This window comes from Protopterus annectens, chromosome 3.part1, assembly GCF_019279795.1.
Source record: "Protopterus annectens isolate FY-2018-M chromosome 3.part1, PAN1.0, whole genome shotgun sequence".
In the NCBI taxonomy this organism is placed as follows: Eukaryota; Metazoa; Chordata; order Ceratodontiformes; family Protopteridae; genus Protopterus; species Protopterus annectens.
In genome coordinates, this window is record NC_056732.1 from 1605927289 (window position 1) to 1605945622 (window position 18334).

General features: G+C 40.0%; 1 protein-coding gene across 2 annotated transcripts in view; it reads right to left on the bottom strand.

Annotated features, from left to right (window-relative positions):
* The window catches only part of VPS50 (VPS50 subunit of EARP/GARPII complex), a 2487651-nt gene that overhangs the window by 399914 nt on the left and 2069403 nt on the right, over positions 1 to 18334 (bottom strand). For both annotated transcript variants that reach the window (XM_044067641.1, XM_044067642.1), the window contains exon 22: positions 2032 to 2112. In XM_044067641.1, the coding sequence (XP_043923576.1) occupies positions 2032 to 2112 (81 nt within the window). The remainder of the gene's footprint in view (positions 1 to 2031; positions 2113 to 18334) is intronic.

Genomic DNA, 18334 nt, shown 5'->3' on the forward strand with positions numbered 1-18334 from the left:
AACACTCAGCACCCAAAGAGGAGGCTGTGGATGTTTCCTTTCAGTGATCAGACAATAGCATACGTAGCAGGTTAAGCTAACAGCAGTCATGAAGCCAGACAACAGTAAGGCTGTGGGAAGGAGCATATGAGGCCTACAACTGTATCTGGCTCTGAATGTAACTGCTGAACAATATTCACTCGCGTACGGTTAGCCATCTTTCACCATGCACTAAAGACAATGCCAAACTCTAGCATTTGGACAGGGAAGGCCGTGGGCCCTGTTTATTCAGACAGTCCCAGTGCTCATTGGCAGATGGCCAACTTCAATTGGGGAGAATAATGGAGATGATTCAAGCTGACACTGAGTTCAGAGTAAGAAACATTCTGTGGACTCAAATGTCCTCTTCTCATACACTTTTGCAGCTCCGCATTGTTCTTGTAATCAGGCTGAGCTGGCAGCTCTGCCCAAACGTGGGTGTACAAATCACTGACTCACTGCACAGTTATGTGTGGATAACATGCACGCTGACGCTCCCTCAGAAGTAAGAATAAGAAATCTGAGGTCATCACACCTATGGGGGAACTTTGCAATTCCATCTGGCCTGGATGTGTGGATTGTGCTCTGAACCTCCTACCCTCAACCTTCCTTGCTCTTGCTTGACAATACAAGATGAGCCTTGCAAGCAGTCGAGTCTTCTCTCATCATGCCTTGCCTACCAACTGCTGCTAAATGTTATTTAATGATGAAGGCCTTAGTCATTCCTCTTTGATGCTGATAAGCAATGGGACTGAAGAACTGGCATGTTAGACAACTGCTGATATTATGATCATGCCTAAGAAAAAGCAACACCTGCAGGGAATGTTTTAAAAGAGGTGAGTCAAAATAAATGACTAGCTAGAAAGAACTGCACAACCATGGGTGAATGTGCTCCTGATACATTACACAGGCCAATGGAGGTATGTGTCTTGAGTGAGAAAGACTAAAACAATGTACCAAATATTTACTTACACAAATACTTCTTTTTTATCTGACTAGTATGGTTTATATGTACTTCATGGGTACTTTAAGAGATCCAGAATATATTATAAATTAGAAATCAATCCCTGCATTCAAAAAATAAATGCAATGTCTGCTAAAGTTAGAGAAGCACTACTTCAGGTTTCATCATACTGTACTCTGCTCATCTAATTCTATAATGTTAATGTTCTTCCTGCTTCCCATGTTAGTCAACAAAACCACAGCTAACCAATTGACAGTATTCATATTTGGAAAGTGGCAAATATAACTGCCAATAATTACTGCTACTCTGTTCTAACTTACCTTAAGTTAATATTTTTAGTATGGGGTTAATGATGATAATAATGGTTTCAGATTTTTATATCTCTTCTAATTTTGTAGCTCTTTGAAAAAATATGGCCAATTATTTACATTAGTTCTGAGAAATTAAGTTAATTATCTCAGATTCTGCAAAAAAAGGCCTTATGGCATTAGCAATGTACAATCAATTCCCTAGCACAAAAGCGTACAAGTTATAATTTTGCAATAAACTAAAGAAAAGGCAGTGAACTGGGACAATATTTGATCACTCTTTTTTAGATGTCCCTGACTCTCAGGCTATCACAGTAATACAAAAGTCTAAACCACAAATTTAAAAGTAAGCCTACAGCAGCACTATTACGCTACAGAGCACATTTATTCATTCTTTGCAAAGTCAAAATATTTCAGCTGTCGTTACATTGTGAAATGGAACTGAACTTATTAAAATAATATGACCCAAAGATGACTTCTAAAAATATGAACATTAAACAAGGCATTACAGGTTGAGGAAAATTAACAAGAGCACATGAGTACTGTACTACAGGTCTTACATAATGCTGCTTTAAAGATTTACAGGTCAATGAAAACAGTTTCAGCAGAAAATCAAACAATTTTCACAGAATTAATGACTTTTCAACTTTCTAGAAAGACATCCAGAATAATACCTGTTCTTTATTTCTATGACTCTGCTAGTCTGATCAAAAATATTATTTCAGATGTTATATGCTTTACCAGATCAATAAGGCTCTCCTGTATTCTGTTCAGGGTTGTTCTTAACCTGCTACTGATGAGACCAAGTCCCGTTGATTCATACTGTATAAAAAAAAAAAAAAAAAAAAGGGACACGTTACTTACAAAAGCTACCGTAATAATAAATAAATTCTATCATTATAACTGATACAGTTGCTCTTTATTTAATCAATCGACTGAGCTGGTCAAAACACCTTTTTTCAGTCATATCCTTGACCCAAGGGCAAAGAGAAGTACTTATAAATCAAATGGACTGTTTACATAACAGTAACTGATAAACAAAACATAATAAGGTAAACACAAGAACCGAGTCCCAGCCACTGATAAAGGTAACTGCCAGATAAACACTGAAAATACAAAGCATAAAAATTGGCAGGAACACCACAGCTTCAGAGTAAAAGTAAAAACAGTTAGATGTTCAATCAGCTATGTTAATTCATCGATGAATGAACATAGCTGGTTGAACATCAAACTGTTTTTACACTGAGCTGTGGTTTTGTGTTTTTATGATCTGAAGAAGCGGTGGTTTTACAACGTGAAAGCACTTATCTGGTCCATTTTTACAAATAAATACTTTTACTGTGTGAAGCTGTGGTGTTCCTGCCAATTTTTATGCTTTAAACAAAACATAATAACTGATATCATTCTTACCAATGACTCTCCTTGATGGCACTTAAAGTTGTGGTCATGCTGTCCACCAGTATTCAGTAACTTTTTTCAAAATATCCCATGCCTGCAGGTACACGGACCTAACCTTAAATCTGCCAGTTTCTTCTCTAAGTGCTAGTCAGCATCTTTCTCCAAATCAAGAAATAACAATTAAACTTTGAAGTCCACAGTTCTAACAAATAATAAATAACCATAAAACTGCTCATCACACAGGGAACTCTAAAATCTACATATGGACAGAGCCATTGTCCTAAGAAGGGAAGAAAGGGACAGTATTCATGATCCAACAAGGAGATTGTGCTGTTGTATCTGACACACAGGACCCCCTTGATATGTCTCCTGTGCTTGGGTTTATCATTTTATTTTTGTTTTCAGATGCTAACTGGGATAACCATTTTCAGGGTCAGTTTCGAGGAATTCAATGTGCAGTAGATAATGCTGACACTTTCAAATGGATTCATGAATAGTAAAAATTAAGAAACTGCGGTGGTGGTACTGCGGTAGTGTTGTCGCCTCACAGTAAGACACTGTCCTGTTCGATTCTCAGCTAAAGCGTCTTCTGTATGGAGACATGCATGAATGGGCGTACCTTCATTGAAGGTTGTGCATCAGAGCTGGCAACTCGGCACGTAAAAATCTACTGCCAATCATTAGTGGACCGGAGTTCCGCTGTGGTGACCCCTATCTGGGAAAAGCCGAAAGACACAACAACAACAATAATTAAGAATGTTCTACAAGAGGATTATTAGTACTATAGATAACATACAACTAAAAAAAATAGTTGCAAGCATTTAAACTGTGAGACAAGTCACATAACTTGCTCAAAATGAAACACAAACAGGACTTCCGAGATGGCTGTACACTCATCAACAAGTTAATTGGAGCGCTCCCAGTGTGAAAACTGCAGCTCAGAAAAGCTAGTTAAAGTAATTATTTTGAGGAAAATTCAGTTACTGACAAGTAATCACATTGCTGGGATATCTAAATATAAGAAATCTGGTAAACTCAAGGGTAAAATAATCAGAAAGGGAGAAGGTAAAAGCAAAAAATGGTTCAAATTTCAACTTTGGTACAGAAGATGGCTTCCAGTAATTTAGAGGAAAAATATAACAAATGTACTCAGAGGTGTTGAAATAACTGAAATACTGGAGGAACATATAACAAAAGGATGGAAAACAAAGCTTTAACTAGCTATTTAGATGACTTGATAAAGCTACAGAAAGTACAGGCAGAAATGGAAAAAACTTGGCTAAGCATGAGACCTCTCAAGAAAACCTGTTTCATAAAATAGTAGAGTAATTTGACAGAGAACACAGAGAAAAACTAAGATTTTCTGCTGTACCAGCCTGAAAGAAACAGACTGCATTCATTTTCTTATGAAAAGTACAAATAAGCAACTGGACTGATATTCCACAGCAGGACTTGCTAATTGCGAGAGCACATCAAGTGCATGCTCCAACTCTTGTCATGAGAATGCAACTAGGACCTATATTAGCAAAGATGCAACCATATCAGCAGTTGCTCCTAGCAAAATTGTAGCAAAAAAGCAAAGTATTAAAATTTGTGGACAGCGGAGTTTTTGTGGAAACTAATTATTCACTGTACACCAGGCAGAAGAGAAACATATTTATCTCAACAATCAAGAACATCAAGAGGCAGGTGCGAGACTGAAGCTGCTGTATCTAGCCTTCGGAATAATTTTTCCTGGTGGATCAAATACATTTTTGGGTGCAGAACTGAATAAGGATGAAATTAAAAAAAAAGTTTAATGAACAAAGAGTGAGACTGCAAGCTGAAATATTCTTCTTGTCATAGTTACAAAGCCCATTCAGAGACTTTGTCAGTGAAATGGTTTCCATTTTTTCAAAGGAAGATATTTGAGTGATAGAAAAACACAAAAGGGCTGACTAGAAGAACCAGAAGTACCTTTGACTTGAACATGAGACTGGTGTTTAGAAACTAAGGAGATCATGAAGAAAATCAGCAACTTTGTGAAATTAGTGAAAAAACAGGACACTATACAACATCACTCCTGAGGTATACAAGATAAGATTCCTTTACTGTCATTGCACAAGTACAACATTTGTAGCACTCCTCCTAAAGTGCATTTACATATAATGAACACAAAAAATAAGAGAATACAATACAATAACAAACAATACAATGTTATGCAATGCGATGTAGTAAACAACTAAGTTATTGCACTTGGGTATACTGCACATGAAAGGAATAAAGTAAGGTGCAGAGGAATGTAAACCTATACTGTACCTTGTAGTGCAAATACCTATGCTCTGTACTCAAGTGTGAGTATTTAGCATTGTTCAGTTCACATATGGCCCTTGGATAGAAACTGTTCTTAAGTCTGTTTGTCTGAGATGGAATGGTGCTGAACCATCTTCCAGAAGGCAGCAGCTCAAACAGGTGATGTCCAGGGTGAGAAGGCTCTTTCAAGATGTTGGTTGCCCCTCTGAGACAGTGAGAGCTGAAGAGTTCCTCCAAAGACGGCAGTCAGCAGCCAATGATTTTCTGGGCAGAGTTGATCCTTCAAAGGGCCTTCCTGTCTGCTGATGAGCTGTTGGCATACCACCTGGAAATGCAGTATGTCAGGACACTTTCAATAAAACAGCAGTAAAAAAACACCCATAGCTTCTCATGCAAGTTGTTTTTCCTGAGGATCCTCAGGAAATTAAGTCTCTGCTGTGTCTTCTTGTCTGTCTCTGTGGTGTTTATGGACCAAGAGAGATCTTTTGCCAGATGTACATCTAGAAACTTGAAGGCAGGAGCCCTTTCAACAGTCTCCATTGACGTATATTGGGTTGTGATGTGCATTGTGCCTCTAGAAATCTATTATAAGTTCTTTTGTTTTGGCAGAGTTCAGGGCAAGGTTGTTCTCAGTACACCATGCAGCCAGTCTTTGGACTTCATCTCTGTATGCTGTCTCATCTCCTCCTGAAATAAGTCCAACCACTATGGAGTCTTTCGCAAACTTAATGATGGTATTAGTAGAATGAGAGGAGACACAGTCGTGGGTGTAAAGAGTATACAGAAGGGGGCTCAACACACAGCCTTGTGGGACACCAGTGTTTAGCCTGAGAGTAGAGGAGAGGTACAGGCCTAGTCTAACCATCTGAGGGTGGTTAGTCAAAAAGTCTTTAGTCCAACGGCAGGTAGGTTCTGAAAGTCCTAGGCCAGCAAGTTTAGTGATCAATCTACCTGGGATAACTGTGTTAAAAGCTGAACTAAAGTCTACCAAGACCATCCTCACATAGCTCCTCTGCTGCTCAAGATGACAAAGTACAGTGTGTAAGATACTTATACCCCACTTTATATCATTAATTTTTAAAATAACACTGAATGGACTGTAAGTAAAACAGTTTTTGCTCTTAACTGATATTTGTATAAAAATGAATGATGTAAACTGCATGTTATATTGTGAAACAATCTTGTATAGCTGGCAGTAAGGGGTGTTTTAAATCTGAGTTAATCAGTTATTGCTGTATATGCTAAATATAGTAAAGCAAGAAAATACTTTTTTACTAGTTGTAAAGCATCTGGGCTTTACACTTTAACAAGGTAAAATGTTATAGTAAAGTTAAAGTTAACATAATGTGCTCTTGGGCTGTTGAGGGCATGTAAAAGTATAGTGATGACAGTGCATGAAGAACTAAGAAAATAATCTTCCCTACTTTTGTATATATAGTTTGCTAGCTTAATGCCCAGGATTTAAGCTGTAGACATTTTAACAAATAGGCTTGAAAAATAAGATAACATCATGAAAGGCAGGAAAATGCTAGTTTTTTATTGCATCTGTAAAGTCATTAGTTATTTTTTTGTAAAGTCAATTACAATTTTTTTGTATTCAAAACATCAGTACGTGTTAAGTAATTAATCACAAAAGGTCTAAACACTATCTACTGAGTGAAGTGTATAAGGTACAGTGTGAATTACATTCAATTATACAACGACCCCCCATTATTATTCAAAAACGTGCACGCTGATTGGTCAGCGTGCACGTTGTAAATCAGAGTTCTAGTAATGGAAAAAGGTCCAGTCGCCCAGACTTCTTCCGTTACTATAACTCTTTTTTTTACAACAACGGAGAATGCAAGATCTCCATTGCTTCACACTGTCTTGCTATGTTAAACGAGTTTAACATAGCGAAACAGCTTTAAAAAAAGCAATGGAGATTCTCCGTTGCTTTTTTTAAAGCTGTCTCACTATGTTAAACTCCTTTAATATAGTGAGACTATTTGTAAAAAGCAATGGAGATCTTGCTTTCTCCGTTGCTTTTTTCAAAACTGTCTCGCTATGTTAAATGGGTTTAACATAGCGAAACAGCTTTAAAAAAAAAGCAACAGAGATTCTCCGTTGCTTTTTTAAAGCTGTCTCCCTATGTTAAACCCATTTAACATAGCAAAACAGTTTGTAAAAAACAACGGAGATCTTGCTTTCTCCGTTGCTTTTGCCCACAGCTCTGATGTACTGCATAGGCATATGCATGCACAGTACATCAGAACTGCCGCAGAATACCAGACAGCTGCGGAAGGGCAGCAAGGAGGCATTATACAATGCCATTATTTAAGAAAAGTAATTATTTTTTCTTAAATAATGTCATTATAATACAATAACCACTTCTGGGTGTGGGTAATGTTGGATTTACCCACGGTTGGCTTTGTTTGGCCACCGGGCTTCGCCCTCGTGACCAAACCACACCAACGGTGGGTAAATCCAGCATTACCCACACCCAGGCGTGGGTTATTGCTATAATGTACTTTGGCAAGCAATTCAGTGAAAAATAAATGATGTTTTAAACTGTGAGAAACAAAAAAGTAATACAGCTAGTTGCCTCCCCAGCAGCTTTAGTACTTTAATGCGTAATCCATAATTTAGTTTATTTATTTCAAGGTAGCCAGTGCACTTTTTCTTATGGCTAAAAGTAAATCCTTATTGAAAGCAAGGGGATGGAGATGAGAAAAGAAAGAATAGCAATCAGTGTACGTGGGAACACAGTACATAACATGCACTTTATCATGGGTAACCTTAGTTTTTAATTAGGTAATGCATGTGAGTACAGCTATCAATTTGAGGAAGTTGCTCCTATCTGGAGGGGATAAACATTTTTTTAAATGCACATAATGTTGTGTGCTTCTTCTAAGTTAAAAGTGGATGGGGGTTCTGAAAATCTATTTTTTAGTGTTTTCACTGATGCAAAAATGTGGCATAAGTTCAAATGGAGACAAGAAGAAAGAACTACATAAGACATCACCCTGACAAACATCAGTGCCTGCAAGCAAGCTAAAAGTTGGAGATATGCATTCAAAAACAGTCACGTATATAATGTGGGAGTAACAGTTTTCTACTACAGTGGTTACTCTGCCTATAATATGAAGGAATGCACTTAACCTTATAGGAACAGAAAAAAGAAAGAAGTACGGAATGATATTAAGAGGCGCAAATAGCAATGCTGCTGGAGATGAAATCGGATAGATGTGAACATGTGAATTTGACAAAAGTTTTCAGGTAGACATTCAGCAGGATATTAGGGACAAAGTAAAGGGGATTAATAACAGACTGTTAGGAAGGTTCCAGTAGTGATGTTGTCGTCTTTTGGCTTTTCCCGGTTAGGGGTCGCCACAGCGGAACTCCGGTCCGCTAATGATTGGCAGTAGAGTTTGATGAATGCCAAGGTGCCAGCTCGACTTTCAACCTTCAACGAATGCACGCCCATTTACGCATGTCTTTCGATTGCCCACCCAGCCGTGAGGAGGACATGCAGACTCCACACAGAAGACACTCCCCGCACTCCAGTCGAGAATCGAACAGGAGAACCTCTTGCTGTGAGGCAACACCGCTGCTATAAGATAAAAAAAAAAAAAGATAATAATTGTTGACACACGGTAGTTATAAGAAAAAAAATGGTAAGGGAGGAGGGATTACACTAACATGCATTTACAGTCCACCTAAAACTGCTACTACAGAGATTAAGAGAATTTTGAAAGAAATAATCAACTTTCAGCAGGGATTACTATGTATGGGTGGGGATTGGAACCCAATATTTATTAGTGAGGATGTATCAGAGGGGCAAAGAAGGGAAATTAACTAACAAGAGTAGATTTTTTAAGAAATATATGAGAATGTTTAGTATGGAAGATGTGAATTCAGGAGTAGGAACTCAGAATATGATTACTTTATTCATCAATATTAGAGGAAAATATGCAATTAAAAACTGTGACATTTCCAAAACTATATCAAGTCACGAACCACTACAAACTACGGTAAAGATGCAGGATAATAAAGTAAAAATGAGATATTGGCACTTTCTCATTCGCCTGATCCCTGGGCTTTGTATTTGGTTCCTGTGTTCCTCCATTTTCTTGTGTGGCCAGAGGGAAGTTTCTTTACTCACCAGTGAGAGTGGGGAGTACTGAGCTGCCTGTTTGTCCTCAGAGGAGTGGTTAGAGACAGCAACTGGTAATTCATTGGCCATTTTGGGTCATTTCCTGTTTTTTCCAGCCCCCTGCTATAAAGCACACTTTGGCAGGCTTTTCTGGCATTAGAGAACTTGGCATAGCTCCTCGTGGTCCCCTGCAGAGTTCCTAAGGCAGCAGAGAGCAGAAAAAGCGACTTTCCTGATTCTAAGTATTTTTAAGCATTTTTTATTGCTTTTTTGACCTTTTGTGCATTTCGACCACTGTTTGTGCTTATATTATTGTTATATTACCTGTTTTCTCTGTTTTTCTGAGCTTAATTTGTTGACGGCACTTCTTAGCTAAAGTTTTGCTTATAAGTTAACCAACAGGCTAATACACTCAAGTGTACTAGCCTATGATAGCATTTAGTCGAAAAACCAAGCATTTACTGTATTTTCTGTCTGTGTGTGTAAAAACTAAAAAAAACAAAAATACTTCTGCTTTCCTAACTTTCCTAGCTAGTTGTTCCAGTGATCAGATTTGCTGATCCCTGGGCTTTGTATTTGGTTCCTGTGTTCCTCCATTTTCTTGTGTGGCCAGAGGGAAGTTTCTTTACTCACCAGTGAGAGTGGGGAGTACTGAGCTGCCTGTTTGTCCTCAGAGGAGTGGTTAGAGACAGCAACTGGTAATTCATTGGCCATTTTGGGTCATTTCCTGTTTTTTCCAGCCCCTGCTATAAAGCACGCTTTGGCGGGCTTTTCTGGCATTAGAGAACTTGGCATAGCTCCTCGTGGTCCCCTACAGAGTTCCTAAGGCAGCAGAGAGCAGAAAAAGCGACTTTCCTGATTCAAAGTATTTTTTAAGCATTTTTATTGCTTTTTTCGACCTTTTGTGCATTTCGACCACTGTTTGTGCTTATATTATTGTTATATTACCTATTTTCTCTGTTTTTCTGAGCTTAATTTGTTGACTGCACTTCTTAGCTAAAGTTTTGCTTATAAGTTAACCAACAGGCTAATACACTCAAGTGTACTAGCCTTTGATAGCATTTAGTCGAAAACCCTAGCATTTACTGTATTTTCTGTCTGTGTGTGTAAAAAAACTAAAAACCCCAAAAAATACTTCTGCTTTCCTAACTTTCCTAGCTAGTTGTTCCAGTGATCAGATTTTGCTGATCCCTGGGCTTTGTATTTGGTTCCTGTGTTCCCCATTTTCTTGTGTGGCCAGAGGGAAGTTTCTTTACTCACCAGTGAGAGTGGGGAGTACTGAGCTGCCTGTTTGTCCTCAGAGGAGTGGTTAGAGACAGCAACTGGTAATTCATTGGCCATTTTGGGTCATTTCCTGTTTTTCCAGCCCCTGCTATAAAGCACGCTTTGGCGGGCTTTTCTGGCATTAGAGAACTTGGCATAGCTCCTCGTGGTCCCCTGCAGAGTTCCTAAGGCAGCAGAGAGCAGAAAAAGCGACTTTCCTGATTCTAAGTATTTTTTAAGCATTTTATTGCTTTTTTTGACCTTTTGTGCATTTCGACCACTGTTTGTTCTTATATTATTGTTATATTACCTGTTTTCTCTGTTTTTCTGAGCTTAATTTGTTAACTGCACTTCTTAGCTAAAGTTTTGCTTATAAGTTAACCAACAGGCTAGTACACTCAAGTGTACTAGCCTTTGATAGCATTTAGTCGAAAAACCAAGCATTTACTGTATTTTCTGTCTGTGTGTGTAAAAAAAACTAAAAAAAAAATACTTCTGCTTTCCTAACTTTCCTAGCTAGTTGTTCCAGTGATCAGATTTGCTGATCCCTGGGCTTTGTGTTTGGTTCCTGTGTTCCTCCATTTTCTTGTGTGGCCAGAGGGAAGTTTCTTTACTCACCAGTGAGAGTGGGGAGTACTGAGCTGCCTGTTTGTCCTCAGAGGAGTGGTTAGAGACAGCAACTGGTAATTCATTGGCCATTTTGGGTCATTTCCTGTTTTTTCCAGCCCCCTGCTATAAAGCACGCTTTGGCGGGCTTTTCTGGCATTAGAGAACTTGGCATAGCTCCTCGTGGTCCCCTGCAGAGTTCCTAAGGCAGCAGAGAGCAGAAAAGCGACTTTCTTGATTCTAAGTATTTTTAAGCATTTTGTATTGCTTTTTTCGACCTTTTGTGCATTTCGACCACTGTTTGTGCTTATATTATTGTTATATTACCTGTTTTCTCTGTTTTTCTGAGCTTAATTTGTTGACTGCACTTCTTAGCTAAAGTTTTGCTTATAAGTTAACAAACAGGCTAGTACACTCAAGTGTACTAGCCTTTGATAGCATTTAGTCGAAAAACCAAGCATTTACTGTATTTTCTGTCTGTGTGTGTAAAAACTAAAAAAACCAAAAAAATACTTCTGCTTTCCTAACTTTCCTAGCTAGTTGTTCCAGTGATCAGATTTGCTGATCCCTGGGCTTTGTGTTTGGTTCCTGTGTTCCTCCATTTTCTTGTGTGGCCAGAGGGAAGTTTCTTTACTCACCAGTGAGAGTGGGGAGTACTGAGCTGCCTGTTTGTCCTCAGAGGAGTGGTTAGAGACAGCAACTGGTAATTCATTGGCCATTTTGGGTCATTTCCTGTTTTTTCCAGCCCCCTGCTATAAAGCACGCTTTAGCGCGGAGTTGCCACAGGAGCACACAAGAGCAGCGGTTAATCAAGGTTAAACTATTCGGGCTACCTAAAGTCCACTCTTCAAATTTTCCCTTAAAACAGCCTTCCCTAAACTGTACTGCTGATCTAACCAGCGTATTCTATATCTAAAAAGCTCAGCTCTACTTGATTCCTAAGTAGAATATTCTCTATCTGTAAAGCCTAGCACTTGCTCCTAAACTACTTTTTTACTTGATATAGCACTTTTATTATACATAGTACCCCACCAGCCAAAAACCCCATTCGATCACCCACATCCCCCGGAGTCTTTTGGAGTCCTTGCCTATTCCTTCTAGCATGTCGAGGGATCAGTTGCTAGTGTCCTCTCCTGCTCAGCTGGTGAATCTGGGAATATTGAGGCAATGTTACAATTGTCTCATGTACACGGACAACCCTCTCCTCCCACAAAACACAAATACATGCGAGAGATGCAACTATATAGCCAAACTGGAGGCTGAGCTCTCTCAACATAGGACTGGTAAGACCAGACAGGAGGAGAAGGTAACCACACACACCACAAACCCAGTCTCACATAGTACTATCACAACTTCAAATCATACACATAAATACACAAAGACATATTCGGAGGCTCTGATCAAAAATCTACCAAAACAGCAGAGGTCACCAAAGCAGACACCCAAACAACTGCCACCTCAGGACACAACACATGCAACACATAGACCACATAGTCAGTGTGCCAAACAGTCAAAGCCCTTAAGGCCAAACACAATGCCAGACACACTCGTCATTGGTGACTCCATAGTCAGACACACTGACATCCCACTCACCAGACTGAACAAGGAAAAGGTCACAGTAAGCTGCCTGTCGGGCGCTAGGATCCACCACATAACGCAAGCACTCAGGTCTCTCAACAGCAGGTACAAGTACGACTCTGTCATTGTCCATGCTGGTGTGAACGACCTGAGACGTACCTCCTTGGACTACATGAAAAGAGACATAGAGGAGATCTCTGATTATGTAGCCCAGGCAGGTATGACCCTGACCCTGAGCAGTATCCTACCTTCACCAATAATGATGCCACAATACAGAGACAAGATGATCAGCTTTAATAATTGGCTTAAACTCTGGTGTCATTCAAAGGGGATCCAATGTCTGTCTGCCTGGGATGACATGCTGGGCAAGCCACGCTGCTTCGCAAGGGACAGCTTGCACCTGTCACCCCTGGGCTTCCGGATATTGGCAAAGGCTCTTGCCACCCCCATAGTGCCTTTTTTAGGCAAGGCTCAAATTCTAAACCTACCACCCTAGAACACAAAAAAGGAAAAAAAACTAAAGGTAATGCTGCTCAATGCCAGAAGTCTCAACCTCAAGATGCACGCACTCGAGGCCCTTCTCAGCATGGAGAACATTGATGTCTGCTGTGACTGAAACCTGGTTCAAGGCTCCCGAGAGCACCCCGGCACTATCAGGCTTTACCTTATATCATGCGTTCCGGCCCCAAAATCCGGACAACACCAAGAAAGGAGGGGGGGTGTCTATATTCATCAAGAACATCCACACCTCAAGGTTGGTGGCAACGCACAATGCATCGGAGACCATCCAGGTGCAATTAACCATAGGCAAAACTGCTCTGCAATTTGTAGCATGTTGCCGGCCACCCTCTCAATCTCAGGAACCTCACATAGCTTTCCTGAAAACACTGGAGGGGATAAATGTATCTCCAAACACCATCATACTAGGTGATTTCAACTACCCGAATATAGACTGGGATCACTACTCAAGCCCCAACACTCTAGCCCAAAGGTTCCTAGAGTTCATAAACTCAAATGCCATGGATCAACTAGTCACCATTCCCACAAGAGGAGATAACATACTAGATCTCATCATCACGAACATGGGGTCACAATGTTCAACACCGGAAGTATACCCTTCACTGGTGAGATCAGACCATAAACTAATCTCACTGGAAGTCCACATTCCGCCCCCACCTGAGATAAAAAGACCACAGTGAAGAACTTCTCAAAAGCCGACTTCACACTTCTAAAGGCTAGTGTGGTCTCTTTTAAGGCCCCCGAGACTGCGGAAACCATTACTCAAGCCGCTGAATCACTTACAAATGCCTTCTACCAGCACCTACAGGACTGCATGGATCAGGCAATCCCAAACAAAACAAAGACCCTTTGTACCAAAGGCAAGCATCCAGTTTGGTGGACCCCAGCCATAAACAAGCTCTACAACAAAAGGGGGAAGCTACTACAAGATAGAGCAAAATCCATAAAAGGGAAAACACCCTTGATCATTACAAGTAAAAAATTAAGATCTCTCATAAAATCATCCAAGGCAAATTTTGAGAGAAAAGTCGCTAAGGACTCAAAGGACAATCATAAGGCCATCTTTAGCTATGTTAGAAACCTGGGAGGAAACTCCCAGATATGCTCAGAATTAGTTCAAAATGATGTAAAAATTACTGAACCTACAGACATTGCCAACATACTGGCTGACAAGTTCAGTGCAAACTTCTCCCAAAAGGTGAGATATCTATACCAGAGAATTATAGCCCCCCAAACATCTCTAACGCTCAGTTGAGAACTGCTCTCTCCAAGGCAAAAAACACAGCATCCATGGGACCAGATGGTGTCCCTGGATGTGTGCTCCACGAACTCAATGAGGAATTAAACCCGCAGTTAGGGCAGCTGTTTAATCTTAGCCTCACCTCAGGATACGTGCCTAAGGAGTGGCGTACGGCAACTGTGGTCCCACTTCACAAAGGAGGTGCCTCCACCGACCCGGGAAATTACCGTCCCATCAGCTTGACAAGCTTGATCTGCAAAGCTATGGAGTGGATCATAATGGAACTCATAAATAAAGACATAGGAGACTTGCAGACTTTGGATCCGACCAGTTTGGCTTTGTCAAGGGCAGATCATGCCCTTTAAACCTGGTGGACTTTTTCGAAACAGTCACCAAGGCCATTGATGAGGGAAAGGCAGTCCACACAGCCTACCTCGACCTGGCAAAGGCTTTCAACACAATACCCCACTCAGGTATCATTGAAAAACTCATCAGCTTAAATGTAAACCCATACGTCACAAGATGTGTTGCAAATTGGCTAAGTGACAGAACCCACAGGGTCAGAGTTGCTGGCGCCATGTCAGACTCAAAGCCTGTCACAAGTGGTGTCCCACAGGGCTCAGTCCTGGGCCCTCTCCTGTTCGGCATCTACTTTTCAGAAGTACAAGCAAACACAGGAGGATTATGGCTGACAAAATTTGCAGATGACTGCAAACTGGGCGCCATAGTTGAGAACACATCTGACACAGATATCCTTCAGAAGGGTCTTATAGAAATGGAAAACTGGTGCCAGAACCATGGCCTAAAGTTAAATGCCAAAAAATGCATAGTCATACCCTTCGGGAAAAACAAGGTTACCCCTAGCTACCATATAGGCGGCAACCCACTAAGGACAGAAGAGGTTATCAGGGATCTGGGTACCCAGGTTGACAGTAACCTTTCATTTGATACTCACATTGCCAAAGTAGTTAGGAAGACCTTCTACATTGCCCACCTGATCATGAAGGGATTCACATCTAGATCAAGGGAAGTCATCGTCCCCCTGTACTCATCACTCATCAGGCCAATGATTGAGTACAATGCCCCATTCGGAATGTATCCGACACGACACCTGCAGCAACTGGAAAGGCCCCAAAAGTTCCTCACCAAAAGGATAAAGGGTCTCAAAAATATGTCCTATGCTGCCCGACTGAAGGAACTTCAGCTATACTCAGTCGCTTACCGTCTGCTCAGAGGTGACCTGTGCCTGACATACAAGGCCATGTCCAACCCAGAATTGATGAACATGCTTCACCTCAAAAAATCTAGATCCCTCAGAACTACAAGGGCGGGAGACTTAAACCTTGACATGGTTATTAATAGGACGTGCTGGAGGGACAGATTCATCACCCAGAGACTCCCTATGCTGTGGAACAAAATCCCGGTACGTGTGAGGCAGAGCACCTCGCTGGCTTTGTTCAAGAGAAATCTTGACCAATGGATGGGAGATCGCAGATATACCCCAGGGATTATCTCAGTGTCACTGCTTGACAGAGGCACAGCAAAATAATGGGCATAGTATCCTCCAAACTAAAGGGGTGGCGAAAGCCACAAAACTCTGGCTAGGCTTGTAAATGCCCTTGGGCAGATAGCCTAGTATGAACCTATGAACCTATGTTAAAAGAGCAAGGGGAATTTCTGGAAAGGGTAATGGAAAAGAGTTATTAGGGCAAATATAAATTTCTTCAGCTAGGACAGCTAGTGAATGAGATAAAATGAAAATGGCAGTTTAAAAACACTGGAGAAAAAATAGAGAGAGATATGGGGAAAAAGTAATAGGAATTACTCAGTAGGGTTGATAATGGGTAAAAATATTGCAGAATAAGGGGAATCTCACAAAACAAGAGGAACAACTGCAAAGTATTAAAGAGAAAATAAGGGAATACTTGGATAATATGCATACATTTTAAAAAGTTGTTTAGTAAGTATTTTTGATAACTTCATGGCACAAAAACATTTATCACAACAACTTAGGCAACAGAAAATAGAAAGGGTTGTTGCTAAGCTTAGGGTGCCCGTAACAAAAAAGAAAATAGAGCTCCTATAGAGGTATTAGAAATCTTTTGGAAAATGTATAAACATATATACACAGCAGAAGAATGTAGAAACCAAGGAAAAAGGCACAACTGGAAATATTAATGGAAGATTTAGTTTTGTCAATGTTAGAGGAAGATTGGGCTCAGCAATTAATACATAAAATGAGAAAAAAAGAGATATAAATTATCATGTATAATCAAAACATAAGGAAGCCTTGGGGAAGTTGGGAGGGAAGAAAGCAATAAAGCCCTGGAAGGTTTTGTTTAAAAGTATTTTTAAATGGGAGGACATACCAGCATCTTGAAAAAAAGTTGCAGTGACTGTATTATAGAAACCTGTTAAAATCTCTTTGGTCCAATGATTCATATAGACCTATTTCAATTTTAATCCATGATTACAAATATTCATGCCTATACTAGACAAACGAATGGCAAGATTATTACCAAAAATTTCAGATATGGAGCAATGTTGTTTTGAGGAAGGGTGGCAAACATCTGACAACATTAAAAGAACAACAGTGATTCATACGTAAGCACCCGCTACTACTGACTGGACTTGATGCAAAGAAGGCATGTGATAAAGTCATCTGAGATTTTATGAGAAGGGCATTGGTAGCATTTGCATTCCCTGATTGCATAATATGGTTAATTAGGAGGACTTACGAAGACTCAGAAACAAGAATTAAAGTGCGAGGGTTCCTCTCTAACATGCTGTGTTTGAACATAGGAATACGACAGTAATATCCTCTTCTCCTTTTGGCATTTGCTTTATAATTAGAGCTGTTAACAAAGAAAAGAAAGGACTCACAAGTAACTTGGATGGTAAACAAGAAAAGTTTTGTTTTATTTGCACATGATGTTATTTTGTACTTGACATATTCAAAAAAAGAATATTGCGGTGTTTTGGAATATTCTGAGAAGTTTCAAGTCTTTTTGCAGGATATAAAATGTATGAAGAAGGAACAAAGGCTATAGTAGCAAACTATGCACTGCACCTTCACATTGGTCAGCAATACCCATATTTATGGAAACAGGATGATGAGGTATTTAGATGTATGGATTTAAAGGACTACTACGGCAGCTAAGGATGTATGGGGAACATAATACAAAACATGACAAAGTGGAAGCTCTTAATTATGGATATGGATAGTTAAGATACAAGTAGTGACAATGCTTCTAGTCCCTTTGGTTTTATACAGGGGATATAAAAAGTGTACACACCCCTGTTAAAATGCCAGGTTTTTGTGATATAAAAAAATGAGACCACAATAAATTATTTCAAAACTTTTCCTACCTTTAATGTGACCTATACCCTGTACAATTCAATTGAAAAACAAACAAATTTGTTAGGGGAAAAAATTATAACAAATAAAAAATATACAATAAGCTGGTTGCATAAAAGTGTGCACACCCTTAAACTAATACTTTGTTGAAGCACCTGTTGATTTAAGTACAGCATTCAGTCTTCTTGGGTAGGAGTCTATCAGTATGGCACATCTTGACTTGGCAATATTTGCCCACTCTTTCTTGCAAAAGCGCTCCAAATCTGTCAGATTGCGAGCGCATCTCATGTGCACAGCCCTCTTCAGGTCACCCCACAGATCTTCTTTTGGATTTAGGTCTGGGGTCTGGCTGGGCCATTTCAAAACTTTAATTCTCTTCTGGTGAAGCTATTCTTTTGTTGAATTGGATGCATGCTTGAGGTCATTGTCGTGTTGAAAGGTGAAATTCCTCTTCATCTTCAGCTTTCTAGCAGGCGCCTGAAGGTTTTGGGCCAAATGTGATTGGAATATGGAACTGTTCATAATTCCCTCCACCTTGACTAAACCCTCGTTCCAGCTGAAGAAAAGCAACCCCAAAACATGATCCTGCCACCACCATGCTTCACAGTGGGGATGGTTCTTTTGATGATGCACAGTATTGTTTTTGCGCCAAACA